We start from the raw sequence: 19,286 nt of genomic DNA on the forward strand, positions 1-19,286 counted from the left end.
CACAGAGGTGGGGAACTTAAAGTTTCAACCCTCTAACCGTGAGGTTGGTTCCCTGGGCAACCAGTTCCCATCCTTGAGTTACCTCTGAGCTTTCCAAAAGTCACTTTGTTAACATATCAAGAGACACACTTCTAGCTCTCAAAACTTAGGAAATTCCAAGGGTTTTAGGAGTTTGATGCCAGGAAAGGAATGAAGATCAAGTATAGTTTTCTAATTATAAATCACAGTATCACAAGAGTCCTCAATGCTTTAACTAAAATCATACTTAATCCATATTAAAAGGATGGAGAATGCAAAAAGACCATGAATATGATGGGAGTTGACAAGGGTTGAAAGAATTCTAAATTCTCATCTTCGGTAGTGAGAAATTAGTAGTTAATGCCCAGAATGTAAAAATTAAAAAGTAGCATTACCAAGAGATTATCTAAAGACCTGGAACAAGTAACAAAATAATCAGCTAGAAAAGGTGAAAAGTGGTTGCCCCAAGGGATGGGGATTTTATGTGGGAGCACGCTTTTTCATAAAACCTCATAAAAAAATTGGCTCTTTAATCTATGTGTATGTGTAACTTTGACAAAAATGAAAATTTTAAATAGAGAAAACAGGAAAAACTTTTAAACATCTGAAATATCTATCAGTGAGGGAATGGATTCCACTTATATAATGGAGTACTCTAATGCACTAAAATCTAAATGCATCAACATATTGCTATTGTAATCAAACATATCAAAAACATTTTCAGTGAGCAATGAAAGTAGCAGACCCATATGTACATCCCCTTATTATTTACATGAAATTATTAAAACTAGAACATGATACTAAGTAAATGTATATTTACTTATTTTGTTTATATACATAGAATAGAAAGGTGATAAAAAGGAGAGGGAGTAAAAGCAAAAATCACCAACTGAATTTCTACATATCAAATTCATGATCAGCACTACTTATGGAGAGGGAAAGAGGGAGATAGGACAGGGGAGAGAAAACAAGAGAACTTCACTTTTATCAATAATGTTTTCTTTCCATTTTTAAAAACGGACGCAAATAAATGAATAAAATAAAGGCCATCGATTATAATTAAAATGTCTTACTTGAGCCAAAGATGACTTGGCACTGAGCATCGTAATACTGGCACACGCCATTGTAGCAATAGGCTTTGTTACTCTGGCAAGCATAGCCATTCTGAATAAAAACGTCTGGCTGACAGAACTGAGATGAACCATTGCAATATTCTGGAACATCACATTCATTAGTTTTTCCTCGGCATAAAGTACCTCCTGGAAGGAACTAGGGTAATAAGATTCAAATTAAACAGGAATATCAAGACAATCCCCACAAAGTGATCAAATTTGAAGCCACAGTATTTATGTCTATAAAACATCTAGCAACAACGAAAGATTAGATAACCCAATAGAAGTACGAACAAAGGCCAGTAACAGGCAACCCACAAAAGTCATGAAATACGGAAAATGAAAAAATGTAACTTTACCGATAGCCAAAAGAAATACAAATTAAATAAAACTTTAAAAGCACTTTACACCTATCAGACTAACCAGTATTGGACTCACCAATGATGTCACAGCACATATTTGATTACATTGTTGGTAGAAGTACAGACCAATATATTTGTGGAAGGTATATAAAATGTGTGTCACAATTTTTAACATACATACTCTGTCCCAGCAATTCCACTTATAGACAAAAATTAGAAGCAACCTAAACATCCATTAGTTGACTAAATAAAGAAATTATGTAATCGCCTCATAAAACAGTACTAACTATACAACCATGTAGAACTAATTATATGAATAGATAAAATCTACGGTATGCTACTGAAAAAAGCAGGTAGTAAAAATAAATGTATCTGTGTTCACACACATACACTCACACATATACACATGCATTCACTTTTGTATAGGAAAAAGTACTTAAGTTAACAAATTATCAACGATGGCTACCTGAGGAAGGTAAAATGATACTGCCTTTTACTCTGTACTTTCTATATTTGGCATTTGTGAATTATTTATAAAAACATAGGTTACTCTTAAAATCAGAAAAAAGTTTCTACTTAGAAAAAAGTCTCGTGAGACTGCTTGTTATAAAAAGAATGTAATTTAAAACTGCAAACAAGTGGCATAAAATTTTTCATAGAATCATGTAATAAAAGTAGTGCTCTTACAGATCAGAAAAAAAAAATGTTTACATATGCATGTTTTGCTTTTTTCTACTTTTTTTTCCAAATAGAGAGGAACTCCTTACCCAACAGTCTTTACAACAGTCACCATATGCACATTCAGCAAATGATTTAAGTTTACAAGTACTTCCTTCACAACAAGGGTCCGATTCACACTCCTGTGAAGAGTAAATGACTATCAATAAAGAAAGGACTTACTGTCATCAATATTCATTAACAAAGGTCTTATCTTAAAGTCTAAAATCTTCTTTCTAACCAAGCTACAGCCATGATTCTCTGGAAAATCACTTACTATCCTTCTGAAGTTTTCATAACTCTTTGGCTACAACTATTTAAAGCTCAACATATTTCAAAGGAATGAAATCATACAGAGTATGTGTCTGTGTCTTCTGGGACTGGGAGAACAAGATACCACAGACTGGTGGCTTCAACAACAGAAACTTAATATCTCACAGTTCTGCAGGCTAGATGTCCAAACACAAAGTTCCTGCCAATTCGGTTTCTGGTGAGGAAATTCTTCCTAGCTTGCAGAGAGCTGCCTTCTCTAACATGGCCTCTCTTCAGTGTGTATGTTCCGAGAGAAAGAGAGCGAGAGAGCGCGCAAGCAAGCTCTCAGATGTCTCTTTATAAAAACACTAACTCAGGGTGCCTGGGTGGCTCGGTTGAGTACCCATCTCTTGGTTTCAACTCAGGTCATCATCTTACAATTCATGAGTTCAAGCCCAGCACCAGGCTTCCTGCTGTCAACGCAGAGCACTTCGGATCTTCTGTTCCCCTCTCTCTGCCCCTCCCCTGCTCGCTGGCTTACTCTCTCTCTCTCAAAAATAAATAAACATTAAAAAAAAAAAAAAAGCACTAACCCTGTCAGATCAGGACCCCCTCCTTTTGATCTCATTTAACTTTAATTACTTACCTAAAGCCCCATCTCCAGACACAGCTACCCTGGTGGGTAGGGCTTCAACATATGAATTTGGGGGAGGAGGTTACAAACATTTAGTCCTAACAGTCTGCATAATCATCACCGAAAATTAAGCATCCGTGAATGCATTTCTCTTCATACTCAGGAACTAACTTGTCTATTGAGTAGGTCTTCACCTCATGTAGACATTCTTTTTATCTTGCCTGCCTTGTCTCACCCTACTTTGAGCCACCATGGCTTCCCATTGCACCACCACCCATGCCCCACAACCTCCCACCCACAGAGACATCTCTTCTATGTTTCAGCTAATGTGTTCAGGTCTGAATTGTTTGAGAGAGAAGGATGGGGAAATAACAATACAGAGGAAAGAAGGAGGAGGAGAAGAAGGGGGAGCCGAGGAAACAAGCTTTCTTTAATTTTTGAAGAATATGTGTCCTATGTATGGAACTCTAGGTTGTCAGTTTCTTCCATTTAGAACAGTAAATATACTGTTCTATTATCTCTGGCCCTTATTGCTTCAGGGGAAAAAAATCATCTATCATTCATATCTTTGTCCCCGTTTTCTATTGGCTTCTTTCATTACTTTCTGTTTATCTCAGCACTTTGATTACAATATACCTGAGTGAATTTTCTTTGCAATGATTCTGACTTGGGTTCACTTTGGAATTGTAAGTCAATATTTTTCCCTAAATTAGGGGATTTTTCAGCCATTATTTCTTTTATTTTTTATCTCATTCTCAGTGTCCTGAAATTTCACTAATAGTTACATTAGATTACTTGATATCTCCTAGTGTCCCTGATACTCTGCTCATTTTTCTTTAATCTTTCTATTTGTTCTTTAGTTTGGATTTTTTTTTTTTTTTGGGGGGGGGTGGTCAGCTTCATGTTCATTGACTCTCTTCTGCCATATTAGCCTGCTTTTAACTCTAGCCAGTGAAACTTTCATTATTGGTTTTTAGTTCTATAATTTCTATTTGGTTATAATTTAAATTTCTAAGATCTCACAAAGAACATATTTTTCTTTAATTCTTTGATGATAAATAGTGGAACATAATTCATAGCAGCTTTATTTTTAACAGCAAAATGTTAAAAAAAAAAAAAAACCCAAATGCCCTTTAAAAGGTGAATGATTAAACAAACTCTGCATGGTTATACTACAGTTAAGAAATGGTTAACCATGGTTAAACATGTTAAACAAACTCTAGGCAGGACCTCTCAGCTGGTAGAAAGACCAACAGAAACATTATTCTAAGTTCTCTACAGTTAAATCCATCCAATGGAACAATACTCAGCAATAAAAAGGAATGAAATATTAATACATACAACAATCTAGATTGACCTCAAAGGCATTATGTTTAGTGAAAAAAGTCACTCTCGAAAGTATATATTTTATGATTCCATTTTTTAACATTACTGAAATGGCAAAACTACACATGGAGAACAGATAAGAGGTAGCCAGGGGAAGAAGGGATCAGGCTAGAGTTGGGAGTAGGTACAGATACAAAGAGGTAGCAGCAAGGAGGATTTTTTATGATGATAGAACAGTTCTCTGTGTTAATTGGGGTGGTGTTTACAGAAATCAATAAATGGGATAAAATTGCATAAAACTACACAAATACACACATACACAAATGTGGTTAAAAATGGTGAAAACTGGGGTTGCCTGGTGTCTCAGTCAGTTAAATGTCCAACTCTTGATTTTGGCTCAGATCATGATCTTCACGGTCATGAGCTCGAGCCCCTCCTTAAGGGGCTTAAGATTCTCTCAAGAAATTTAATTTAATTTAATTTAATTTAATTTAATTTAATTTAATTTAATTTAATTTAAAATGGTGAAAACTCAATAAAGTCTTTAATCTAGTTAATGCATCAGTGTCAGTGTCCTAGTTTTTATATTGCACAATAAGATGTCACCTCTGAGGGAAACTGGGTGAAAATATATGGAGCTCTTTGCACTGTTTTTACAACTTCCTGTCAGTTTATAATTATTTCATAGTAAAAATTTAAAAATAAATGAAATATAATTTAAATCTTGTACCATACAAAAGAATTATATAAAGTTGAAATAGATCATAGTTCTAAATGTAAAACCTAAAATTAAAAGGCTTGTAGGAGAAAACTTTTGCAACTTTAGATTAGACAAAGATTCCTTAAATGTAACACCAAAAAAAACATAACCCATAAAAAACACAGCTAGGGTGATTAAAGATAATCTACAGACTGGGAGAAAATATCTGCAAATCATATATCTGATAAAAGACTTGTATCCAGAATATATGAAGTACTCTCAAACCTCAAAAATAAGAAAACTACCCGGGGCGCCTGGGTGGCTCAGTCGGTTAAGCGGCCGACTTCGGCTCAGGTCATGATCTCACGGTCAGTGAGTTCAAGCCCCGCGTCGGGCTCTGTGCTGACAGCTCAGAGCCTGGAGCCTGTTTCAGATTCTGTGTCTCCCTCTCTCTGACCCTCCCCCGTTCATGCTCTGTCTCTGTCTCAAAAATAAATAAACGTTAAAAAAAAATTTTTTTTAAATAAATAAATAAAAATAAGAAAACTACCCAATTTTCAAAATGGGGAAGAAAGCTGAACAGACAAATCATCAAAAAAGATATACAGATGGCAAATAAGCACATGAAAACATGTTCAACATTACTAGTCACTAAGGAAATGCAAATTAAAACCTCAGGGGTGGACTACTTCACCCTTAATAGAATGGCTACAACTGAACAGATTGACCATATGAAGTGTTGGCCAGGGTGTGAAAGAACGACAACTCTCATGGTGATAGTGTGGATGTAAAATGGTACAAACACTTTGGAAAACAGTTTGAAATTTTCTTGAAAAGTTATACACCTATCATATGACTCAGTCACTCCACTCCTAGGTATTTACCCAAGAGAAATGAAAACAGAAGTCCATATGAAGACTTGTATGTGAATGTTCACAGAAGCTTTATCTGTTAATAGCCAAAGACTGGAAATAGCCCAAATGTACATGAACAGAAGAAAAGATAAACCAACTGTGGCATATCCATACTACTCAATGATAAACAACAATAAGGAATGAGCTACTGACACAGTAGCAATATGGATGAATCTCAAAATAATTATGCTGAGAGAATGGAGCTAGGCAAAAAAAAAGAGTCATTCTATGAAATTCTAGGAAATGCACCCTGATGTATAATGACAGAAAGGAGATCGGTGATTGCCTGAGGGTAGGGGAAAAGAAGGGGTGGGAAGAAAGGATTACCAAGGGTCACAAAGAACTTTTTGGGATAATTACATGTTTAATATCTTGATCATGGTGATAGTTTCATACATGTATACATGTGTCAAAACTTATCAACCTGTATGTTTTAAACATGTGCAGTCTATTGTTGACCAAGTGTTCACAATTGCACATTTCTTACTCTTTTCTCTATCTTGACCAAACTTAACTAAGGCTTCTCTCTTTCCTATAGGCCTCTGAGCTCTGCTTGTCCCTACAGAAAAAGTGGAGCACCCCTACCTTATCAGCTTCTCCTGGAAATCAGCTGACCACAAAGAACACTATCAGACCGGTCATTTCCCCTTGCTTATCTAACTTCCTCTTAAAAGATTCTGTTTACCTCTACTTCCCCCACCTTGACCCTTTAAAAGAAAAGCCTTTTCTTATTTGATTTTGAGGTGCTTCCAGATTTTTCAGATCAGGGCACTGTCCTTGTTACAATAGTCTTTATTCTGAATAAAGCCTTTCATTATCTAAGACCAAGTTTGTTTTTTAACATTGTATTCAATTACACTTCAATAAAGCTGTTAAATTGTTTCAAAAACACTGTGTAAGACAGATGGCTTCATAAAAGATTAAAGAATGAATAAATAGACTGCAAGGAATTTTGTTTATGATAAAAGTATAATTTTAAATGATTATGTAATAACTGATCACAAGTGGATAAAAGTTAATACCCTAGCTTATTCCACATGACCCCTCCAATTAAAAAGCTAAAAGAAAAATTTTCAATTAAAAAATACTAAAAGAAATTATGGAGGGGTTATGCTGATAATCTTGAAATAGGAGTACTACAAGCCTAGTCAAAATACAAACTTCAGAAAATCTTAAGTAAAAAAATTGATAAATCTTCCTTCATTTAAATTTCAAATTTCAACCTAATAAAATACACCATATGAAAAGCTAAATATCAAGAGTGAACCTAAGGCAAACCAAGAAACAGACTCTTTACTATAGAGAACAAACTGATGGTTACCAGAGGGGAGGTGGGTGGAGGGGGGATGATAAAGGTGATGGGGATTATGGAGGGCACCTGTGAGGAGCACAGAGTGTTGTATGAAAGTGATGAATCTCTACATTTTACACCTGAAACTAATATTAACTAACTAAACTAACTAGTTAGTTTAAAATTTAAACTAGTTTAATTAAAATTAACTAAACTAATATTAACTAACTGCAATTTAAATAAAAACTTAAAAAATAAATGAACAGAAAAGGAAATCAAAAGAAAAATTGTAAACTAAAAAAGAATTAATAAAACACAAAATAGAAATGAACTAAAAATTATAACTAAAAAGTACAGACTGGGGGGAAAAAAAGAGTAAACCCTAATGTAAACTTTGGGTGATAATGATGTGTCCGTGCAGTCCTCAACTGTAACAACTGTACCTGGGCTGCAGGATAGGGAAGGGCTGTGTGTGTAGTGGTACATGGGGACTCTCAGTACTTTCCATTCCATTTTTCTGTGACCCTAAAACTGACCTAAAAGATAAAGTTGAATAATTTTTTAAAAGCTAAATGGTAAGCTATAGAGGAGCAATATTAAAACATATACCAAACAAAAGACTGCCCACAATACATGAGTTCCTAAAAATCAATTTCAAAGAATGACTAACCCAACAGAAAAATTGACAAGGGATGTAAAATGGGAATTCTTAGGGAGAAAAAAAATATGTATATAGTCTCCAAACATATGAAAAGGTTAAAAACTGAAACAATATCTTCTTACTTTTCACCCATCAAAATTAAGAAAAAATTTATCATTCTTTGCTGGCAAGATTATACAGGGCACTGAATGCCATGATACACCATCGGTATAAGTGCAAATTGACACAGCCTTTTTGTAGGAAATTTCATAACCACTAATAAAATTTTAAAGCACATAACTCTTCAATTCAGTAATTCTACCTTTATGTAATTATCTTAGAGAAATACTTGTATATATGCACATGGGATGTGTATAAGGATGTACTGTTTGCAACAGGAAAATATTAATTACAATAAGTAAATGTCCATTAATGGTCCATTATGGTTCAAGAAATCATAGAACATTCTTTATAGGAATACTAATTACAGTAGATTAAAGGGTAGATTAAAGGATTATGCCTACATGAGGTAATGACATGGAAAAATCTCTAAGACACAGTAATGGGGAAAAAATCTGCATACAACATATTGTCTGATTTCATTTCTGAAGAAAAACAAAATCCTAAAATAGGCCCAACTATTTACAAATATACATTATATATATACTTGTATAAATGTATAAAGTCTAAAAAGAAATACACTGAACTTTGAAGAATGATTACCAATGCAGAAGGAAGTTTAAAAATTTATGGGGAAGGGGAGTCTGGGTGGCTCAGTCAGTTATCTTGATTTCAGCTCAGGTCATGATCTCATGCTTTGTGGGTTTGAGCCCCTCATCAGGCTCTGCACTGATGGGCACGGAGCCTGCTTGGGATTCTGTCTCCATCTGTCTCTGCCCCTCATTTGCTGGCTCTCTCTGTCTCTCTCTGTCTCTCTCTCTCTCAAAAATAAATAAATAAACATTTTTTTTTTTTAATTATGGAGGAAATAAAGGTCTGAAAGGAGAATTTTGCTTGAACTTAATATTTGCAACTATTGTACCACGAAAAAAATCTGTTGATATTTGAGAGGGAGGTGGTGTTCCTTTTTAAAGAGTAATTCTGGGGGCACCTGGGTGGCTCAGTCGGTTGAGCGTCTGACTTCAGCTCAGGTCACAATCTCGCGGTCCATGAGTTCGAGCCCCACGTCAGGCTCTGGGCTGATGGCTCAGAGCCTGAAGCCTGCTTCCGATTCTGTGTCTCCCTCTCTCTCTGCCCCTCCCCCGTTCATGCTCTGTCTCTCTTTGTCTCAGGGATAAATAAATGTTTAAAAAAAAAAAAATTAAAAAAAAAAAAGAGTAATTCTGTAGTGTGAAAGCTTAAGAAGCAAATATAGACCATTTCAATAAGTTTGGTAGTGAAGTGGACAGTTGGGAGAAAGCAAAATATCTATAACACTTTAAGAACAAAGATCTGAGAATGGCTGGAAAGGGGAAGAGCTTGGTCAGCCCAACAGTATAACGTTAATTTAGAAATTAAACATAATCTTTTTGGCCTTATTTTACTCATTTGAAATGAAAGTATGAAAAATACCAATCTCTTAGGGTTATCGTGAGGATTTTACCATGTAAAACACTTAGTAGAAGTCCCTGACATTCAGCAATAGTGCAATGAAGGCCTGTCCCAAGATCTTCATAAAATACGTGGTGTCTTTCCAGAGCATGAAGTCATCTGGCAAAAGCCAGATATGGTCAGATATAAAAGAAGAAGAAGTGGAAAGGATGAAAAATATTCACCATATTACACACCTAGTTACCAGCTTGCACACCATTAACAAATTTCTTCAAAATTTAATGCAAGGCCTAGGAGGAAACGACTTACACAGGCCACTTTGAGAGGAGAATGGCTAAGATACAGAACAATAAATGATAAAGACAGGCATGGGCTTATGGCACTAAGTGTGGATAACAGGTCTGATAGAGCTAGAGACCGTTAGGCACAACACTGAAGGTTAATAAAGGGGAATGCTAATTTAAATAGCAAGGATTTTGTTACTGAAGGACTATGGAATATGGATTGGCTTCAATTTAGTATTAAAATGAATCCAACTGAATAAACATTTCTGCAATGGCAGTGCCAGAATACTGAAAGCTGACAAATAAAGAGCCAAGTGAATAACTGATTAGCTCTTCAAAGTAAATAAATGACCTAATAACCATAACAGATATGGTAGAAGCGAGCAAAAAATACAAGAATAAACACGGTGCTTTACTTGACACCAAAACAGATGATACCATTAGTTATGCTCTGGGAAGGAAGAGATGACCAATCCCAGGAATATATCCCCACAAGCAAAATGAATCTTCACTGGCCACTAAATTTCACTAACTCCTATGTCCATTGCCCAAAGCAAGCTGTTCCATCTTTTTCCAAATCCTAAGGTAATTTCACAAAGCAAAAATCGAAAATTAAACTGACCTTTGGAGTACCACAGTCACACTCTTCCCCGGGATCCACCAATTTATTACCACAGAAGGGAGCACTATAGGCTTCATCAGGCTTTGGAATATTAAGAAGGCAGTTTCCTCCTTTATTTAAAGTTAACTTCTCAAAGTCCTCTGCACTGCAACTGCTAAAGTTTCTGGAACCTCTACAATAAACATTAAGAAAAAGATCTTACGTCATGGTGATTATTCATTTTGAAATTTTAAATCATGTCCTCAACCAACAAGAAGTGAGTATTTTAAATGGCAGAAAATGAGCTACCAAAAATAGAAATGAGAATTTATATATCTATTTCTAATAAATATAGTACATTATTTCAGTTACTACATAATAATTCAGTATTTTGGTGATAATATATTAGACCTCCATAAAAATACCTTCCAAACATATCATTTACATTAATATATAAAATCATAAGAGACCTGAGAAATTATCTAGTCCTATCTAAAATTCAGTTTTATTTACCTTCCATAGTAAAAGTTCCTCAAATATTTGAAACTAGCTATATATTTCCCCAATCTTTTTTCACTCTACAGAATAGCATTATTTTGTTCTCCTCACTCTAACTTATAGGGAGCTAAGTGAAAATAATGGAAATGGGCATTCGAGCGAGGGTGCATGATAGCCATCGAGCAGCAGAATAGTGCAGAATTTCCGCTACAGTTTGAGATTTAAATACCTTATGATAACTCCTGAGAACCCTGGTTAATACTCTGAAGGCTACATGGGCTTCTACAAACGGTCCACCTTGAGCTACCCATGTGATATTTATACAATTGTATGCAATTTTCATGGATTCTATAAATTGTTGGGTTTTTTAGTTACTGGTTTACTCAATAACTCTAAAATATATTCAGATACTCCTACTGCCTATTTTCATTCTTGAAGATTATGGAGAAACACACCCATACATACACCAAGGATCTTTGAGAAATCCAAGTCCCATTAAAATTTTATCAGGGGCATTTGGTGCCCTGAAAGAATCTCTTTCATGAGTTTGAGCAGTCGTGCCAAAAGTAGCAGTAGAAATGAAAACTGTGTTGCATTATAGTTATTGAGGAGGAAACCCTGTCTGTGCTGGGTCTTTTGTACATCCAAGGAATCTAAGACACAGATCCCTTCTGCGAGACTTTGTGTTTTAGATATACATGTTATACTCTTTTTTGCTAACTGGCCCAGTTTCCAGAGAAGTAAAGAGTCCTGGCTCTTGGCTCTTGGCTCTTGAGAATAGAAAGCAGTCTGCCTAGACATTTCAGTACCATTAACTACTATTTGACAAAAAAAGTCTTTGAATGTGGGGTTAACAAACTGACCAGCAGACAAAGAAAGGAGAAAGAACATAAATGGTCAACTGTCTATAACAAAAAAATTAGCAAAGGCAATATTTTGACTCACATAGAAAGAAAACATCAGCCACAAGGCTATTGACAATAACAAAAAAGCTTGTTTTCTGTATTGTTTTTCTCACTACTCTCTGATTAAGGATATTATGAGGAGGAGTCCTTTTGTATAATATCGCTCATTTAACAAGTATTTGCTGAACCTTATTATGTACAAGGCACTCTTCTCTTGTGCAAGGGATGAAACTGAACAGCGCAGACAAAAATCCTCACCGTTATAAGGGTGACTTCTAGTGAGTGAGACAAACCATACACATAATAAGTAAACTGGATAGTATACACAAAGTGAGAAGTGCCATGGGGGAGAAAAAGTGAGAAGATGAAGGGGGTGACCCAGGCCCCAGGGTGGAGGGAAGGGGCTGGGGGCGGGGGGGGGGGGGGGGGGAACAGTCGTTTTTAAAAGAAAGGACAGGCGTTTCAAACACCGTGAGAACCAAATCAGAACTGGTTATCTGGGAAAAGAACCTCACACCAGGAGGGAATAGCAAACGCAAAAGCCCTGGCGGCAGGAAGCAGTAAGGAAGCCGGTGGGGCTGGAGTGGAGTGAGTCCATGAGGGCATGAGTAATGAGAGAAGCAATCAGCACAGGTGAGAATAAGCCACTGTAAGACTCTTAACCTTTTACTATGAGTGAAATGAGGAATTTAGGGGGATGATACAATGGAAAGTAGTGAGCAGGAGTAACATGATTTGACTTGTGTCTTAATAGGATCACCATGGCTGCTATGTTAAGCAAGAAGAACGAGAGGCTCTTGCAGAAAATCACCCAACAGATGATAATGAATGAGCATGACAGCAATGGAAGCAGTAAGAAGTGTTTGCATTATTTACACGTTTTAAAGGAACAAACAGCCTGTAAGATGAGGAATGTGAATACAAAGAGAGAATTCAAGGATGACTCCAACTTTGTGTCCTCACCTATGACAAGGAAGGAGTCGCCCTTAAGTGATACAAAGAAGAGCAGGTTTGGGGAAGGACAATAGGAGTTTGGGTCTAACAGTCATCAGGTGAAAATGTCAAGAGTAGCAGTATCTAGTAATTATCTGATAAACAAAGAAAACTTCCATTTACTTATTTTTGTTCCCATAGGAGACTTCAATTTAAACAGATTTGTAGGGGCGCCTGGGTGGCTCAGTTGGTTAAGCGTCTGCCTTTGGCTCAAGTCATGATCTCACAGTTCATGAGTTTGAGCCCCACGTCGGGCTCTCTGTTGTGTGCACAGAGCTGGCATCAGATCCTCTGTCCCTCTCTCTCTCTATGCCCCTCCCTCACTTGTGCACTCCCTCTGTCTCTCTCTCTCTCAAAAATAAATAAAAACTTAAAAAAAAACAGATTTGTGACCGCTTTTTATTTCCTATTGTTGATCTTTATATGGTAAGTACCTCACCGGCCACATAGTATACATACAACGTTTTCTGTAAGAATACATTAATCAGCCAATAGCCACAAAAATTTTGCAGACACGTGTATATTTCTACACGTGTATATTTCTACATTTGAGTCCCTAATTCTAATCTACATAAAGGCTACCACTTTGAAACAGGTTATTTTTTAAATATGCCTCTTACTTAGTGGTTTGGACACAGTTTCTCACAAATACAATGTTTAAAATGTTTGATCCTAAAACAATCTATTAAAAAAAAAATCTTTTTCCCCACAATGAAGCTGACTAGAGTACTGAAAAGGATTAACAAAATCATAAGCATTTCTCATGTATTTTACCTGATGGAGATAGTAACAAACATCCCCATATTGCTTGTCAGTAACGCTCTAGGGGCTATAAGGAAGATATTTTTCTCCTAGTCATCCCTGGATGGCACCTACAGTAATAAGGATGATCTTTCTCCTGATACTTGGCTTGAATAGCAACTAAAGTATTCATATTCTCTACATATCACCTCTGGGTGCGAGGGTATCAATCTCCTCATCTCTTTTTTCACATCTAAGCAAGTTTTCCAAAACTGCATCAAAAGGAGATGGATGTGACTGACAAGGATGGAAATAGTCTACTAGAATATGACACACACACCCCAAAAAGAAACATTTAGAACATTCTTTCTATGAGTGACCTTTAAGTAATCAGAACACAGTTCCACCATCATCATCCTAATCCTCACAACAAAAGAACAGAAGTCCTAAAAGAGGGCTCTAAATGATGTCACTTAATTAGATTTTTTTAAAAGAGTACCCTGATTGTGGAGGCTTTCTGAAGTAGGTGGCATTGAGGGGCATAGTTAAGAAAGCCATTTCTCTAGAAAAGTATCTCTCAGGAGGAGTACGTCATACTTCTAGGAATCTAAGAGCAGTATGTGAGAAAAATCCTACCAGCCCCACCTCAAAATACCTTAACAATAACAAAAATCATATTACACAGTTTGTTACCCACTTTTTAAACAGAACTGGCTCCAAATGACTGAATTATCTGGAAAAAAAATTTGAATATCTCTATCACTTGCATCTAAAAAAAGGCCTAACTTATAATGAACATTCAGTTCATGTTTATTTTACTACACAGGATATGAAGCAGAAGTTGGGAAATCTATTCTCAAAATAAGACTTGAAGGGTGCCTGGGTGGCACAGTTGGTTAGGCGTCCGACTTCGGCTCAGGTTATGATCTTGCGGTCTGTGGGTTCAAGCCCCATGTTGGGCTCTGTGCTGACAGAGCCTGCTTCAGATTCTGTGTCTCCCTCTCTCTCTAACCACACCCCCCAATCCCCACTCATGCTCTGTCTCTCTAAAAAATAAACATTAAAAAAAAATTTTTTTAAAGATTTGATATCATAACCCTTCCTCTCAAGTTATTCTTACCGAAAATTGTTCAAACACATTGACCAACATATTACCAAAATATAACATGAAGACACAAAATACCAAGAACCACACACACACACACACAAATTAAAAGAAACTATGAGAAAAAAAAAAAAAAGATACAACCCAATAAGGTCTCCAGATACTAGAATTATCAAACAATAACCAAAACACCCCACTTACGGCCAAGGAAAAAAATGACAAGCTTGAAAATTTTAGCAGGGAAATGAAATCCACAATAGTAATACAGCAGGTATGAAAAAGAACCAGACAGAAATTTGGCAACTGAAACATAATAAACAAAATTAAGAATTCAATGGATAGATTTCACAACAGGCTAAATACAAATAAAGATACGTTCAGTGAATTGAAAGGTGTCAGAAGGAATTACCCAGAAAGAAACACAAAATGATGAAAACTATATAAGAAAATTTAGGAGACAGGATGTTGTGAGTTCTTATACACAGTGAACAAGAACCACACAAGAAGAAAAGGAAATACGCATGAACACTATGCACAGAGGCAATATGTGAAGAAGCAGTTATGGAAAACATAATGGCTAAGAATCTATCATAATTTATGAAAAATATCAAACCTCAAACTTTAAAACTCAAAAAAAAAATCCTAAGCAAGACATGAATACATATGTGTGTGTGTCAATGTGCGCGCATGCTATTTTTTTCTCTTTCCACAGCTTCAATGTTAGTGAACCTTAAAAAAAAGAGAGAAAATTATGAAAATAGCCAAAAGTAAGTAGATAAATCTACTTCAATAAAATTACATTTAGTAATAGCTGACATCAACAGCAACATGGAGGCCAAAAGAAAACAGAATAATACCAATATGCTAAGAGAAAATAACTGATAATCTAGAATTCTATATTCAACAAAAATGTTCTCAAGAAAGAGAAATAAAGACACCCTCGGGGGGGCGGGGGGGGGGGGTCACTAAGAAACAAACTAGTAAAAGAAATTTTCAAAGGGTTTTTCAAGGTAACTAAAATATACTAAATGGTAGGCAGAGATGCAAGAGAATCAAAGAGTAATGGAAGTGATTACTATGTACACAAATCCAAACAAACAGTAATGACAATGTTCATTAAACAATGGTAATAATACACATCTGACACACACACACACACACACACACACACACACACACACACATATATATATGTCAGGAAGTGGATAAAGTCAAACTGCTCTAAAGTCCTTGCATTGTGTAAGGAAGGATATGATTTAATATTAAACATCATAAATCATGGACATGTGCTGTAATAACTTCTAAAACAAAATAAAAAAGTATATAACTTCCATTCTAATAGAGGGAAAATAATGAATATAAAAACACATTATCAATTCAAAATAAACAAAATAGAAGATTTTTTTAAGAACATAAAAGTGAGGGGTGCCTGGGTGGCTCAGATGGTTGAGCGTCCGACTTCAGCTCAGGTCATGATCTCACAGTCTGTGAGTTCGAGCCCCACGTCAGGCTCTGTGCTGACAGCTCAGAGCCTGGAGCCTGCTTTAGATTCTGTGTCTCCCTCTCTCTCTGCCCCTCCCCCACTAATGCTCTCTCTCTCTCTCTCTCTCTCTCTCTCTGTCAAAAATAAATAGACATCAAAAAAATTTTTTTTAAAAGAACATAAAAGTAAGACAGTAAAACTACTTAAGATGGCAGATTTAAACCCAAATACTGCATTTCATTAATTCTAAAACACATTCTTCACATATTTAAAATACTCTGAAATTGAAGTTCATCTAACAGTTAAAGTATTAATTTAATTGACACCATTTTTCATTTCTTTTTGTAGAGGGAATTTTTATTTTTTGAAACAGACAGAGAGAGAGAGAGCATAAACAGGGGGAAAGGGCAGAGGGGCAGAGAGGGAGAGGGAGAGGAGAGAGAGAGAGAGAGAGAGAGAGAGAGAGAGAGAGAAAGAGAGAGAGAGAAAGAGAGAGAATCTTAAGCAGGCTCCAATGCACAAAGCATGGAGCCCCACACAGGGCTCAATCCCACAACCTTGGGATTATGACCTGAGCCAAACGCAAGAGTTGGTCACCTAACCAACCAAGCTACCCAGATGCCCCTCCATTTTTTCTTTCTTAGTGGTATGTAAATAATGGTGTAGCTTATATCCAATTGCATTTACATTTAAATAAATACAGTACATTACTAATCACATTAAACATAATGCAATGTAATTAAATGATACAATTGAGAGATAAATATTGTCAAGCTGGATTAAAAAGTAAAACCTAAATATATGTTGTTTAGAAGCATATATCTAAAATATAAAGATAAAGTTCAAAGTAAAAGATATACAAAAAAATATATATACTTCAGATATGAAAAAAAATCTAGGAAAGCTAATTAATATCAGACAAAACTGACAGTCTAACCAATAAAAAAGGAAATGAAGGCATACAGATTGAGAAGAAATAAAACTGTCTGTCATAAATGATATGACTGTCTATGTAGAAAATCCAAAAGAATCAACAAAAAAATTTCTGAAACTAGTAAGCAATTAAACCAAACTAATTAAAGCAATTAAAGGTTGGGGCGCCTGGGTGGCTCAGTCGGTTGGGCGTCCGACTTCAGCTCAGGTCAAGATCTCACTGTCTGTGAGTTCGAGCCCTGCGTCGGGCTCTGGGCTGATGATGGCCCAGAGCCTGGAGCCTGGTTCCGATTCTGTGTCTTCCTCTCTCTCTCTGCCCCTCCCCCCATTCATGCTCTGTCTCTCTCTGTCTCAAAAATAAATAAAAACGTTAAAAAAAAATTAAAAAAAAAAAAGCAATTAAAGGTTGTGGAACATAATAAAATGAATATACAAGTCAACTGCTTTCTTATATGCCAGCAACAAACAACAGAATTTGAAATTAAATGCACAATAACATTTACATTAGCAAAAACAAAAACAAAACAAACACTTAGGTATCAGTTGAATAAAATCTGTACAAAATCTACAGAGGAAAACTACAAAACTCTGATGGAAAAAAATCAAAAAGACCTACATAAACGGATTGATATCCCATGTTCAAGGACAGGAAAACTTAATATTGTAAAGAAGTCCATTCCTCCCAACTTGATCTATAGACGCAATGCAACCCCATTAAATCCCAGCCAGTTATTTTGTGGGTATCAACAAATTGATCTAAAGTTTATATGGAAAGACAAAAGACCCACAATAACTAACACAATATTGAAAGAGAACAAAATTTAAAAAGTGACACTATCTGACTTTAAGATTTACCAATACTCTACAGTAAATCAAGACAGCATGGTGTTGGCAAAAGAATGGACAAATGGATCAATGGAAGAGAATCAAGTCCAGACATAAACCCACACAAAGGATCCTTTGACAAAGGATCAAAGACAAGTTGATGGAGAAAGGACAGTCCTTAACCCAATAAAGAGTATCTGCTGCAGAGAAAGGGGAACACTCTTAAACTGTTGATAGAATGCAAATGGTGCAACCACTCTGGAAAACAGGATGGAGGTTCCTCAAAAAGTTAAAAATAGAACTATCCTACAATCCAGCAATTGCACTACTAAGTATTTACCCAAAGGATACAAAACTACTGATTTGAAAGGACACATGCACTCCAATGTTTATAGCAGCATTATCAACAATAGCCAAATTATGGAAAGATTACAAATGTCCATTGACTGATGAATGGATAAAGATGTGGTGTGTGTATACACACACACACACACACACACACACACACACACACACACGTATAATGAAATATTACTCAGCCATCAAAAGGAATGAACTCTTGCCATTTGCCATGACGTGGATGGAGCTAGACAGTATTACACTAAGAAAAATAAGTCAGCCAGAGAAAGACATATACTGTATGATTTCACTCATCTGTGTTAAGAATCAAAACAGATGAATATGGCAGGGGGAGGGGGGAGAGAGAGAGGCAAACCAGAAAACAGTCTCTCAACTATAGAAAACAAACTGAGGGTTACTGGAGGTCAGGTAGGTGGTGGGATGGGTTAAGTGGGTGATGGGTATTAAGGAGGGCACTTGTTAGGATGAACCCTGGTGTTGTATGTAAGCAATGAATCACTAAATTCTACTCCTAAAACTAATATTACACTGTATGTTAACTAACCAGAATTTAAATAAAAGCTTTAAAAAGAAAAGAAAGAGTATGTGCAAAATCTTTACCAAACATTATATTTAATGGTAAAATGGTTAAAGCTTTCCTTTTGATATCACTGTATGGTGACAGATGGTAATTACACTTGTGTAATGTATAGAATTGTTGAATCACTATGTTATTATATACCTAAAGCTAATATAACATTGTATGTTAACTATTTTGTTAAAAAAATAAAAAAAGAATAAGACAAAGATGCACATCACCACCACTTCTATTTGAATATTGTACAGGTAATAAAAGTAAATAAATAAAAGTTATATAAGGATTGTTAAGGTAGAAACAAAACTTCATTATTTCCAGATGATATGATTATATAAGTAAAAATCCAAAAGAATTTACAGGTGTATAGCACTAATGTAAGAATGCAAAAACAAACAAAAAAAAAGAATGCAATGAGATACTAGATGTAAAACAAATATACAAAATCAATTTTATTTTTATAAAAA

At 35.7% G+C, this 19,286-nt stretch overlaps 1 protein-coding gene across 2 annotated transcripts in view; it reads right to left on the bottom strand.

The window, feature by feature from the left end:
• Positions 1-19,286, bottom strand: part of ADAM9 (ADAM metallopeptidase domain 9) — a 144,126-nt gene that overhangs the window by 66,316 nt on the left and 58,524 nt on the right. For both annotated transcript variants that reach the window (XR_008421609.1, XM_019440731.2), the window contains exons 12-14: positions 10,424-10,595; positions 2,260-2,352; positions 1,092-1,287 (exon numbers count right to left, since the gene is read on the bottom strand). Coding sequence is in view for 1 of the 2 variants with exons in the window: in XM_019440731.2 (XP_019296276.1) it covers positions 1,092-1,287; positions 2,260-2,352; positions 10,424-10,595 (461 nt within the window). In the remaining variant the exon portion in view is untranslated. The remainder of the gene's footprint in view (positions 1-1,091; positions 1,288-2,259; positions 2,353-10,423; positions 10,596-19,286) is intronic.

The sequence above is a fragment of the Panthera pardus genome, unplaced genomic scaffold (genome assembly GCF_024362965.1).
Source record: "Panthera pardus isolate Hobbes unplaced genomic scaffold, ASM2436296v1 HiC_scaffold_13, whole genome shotgun sequence".
NCBI lineage: Eukaryota > Metazoa > Chordata > Mammalia > Carnivora > Felidae > Panthera > Panthera pardus.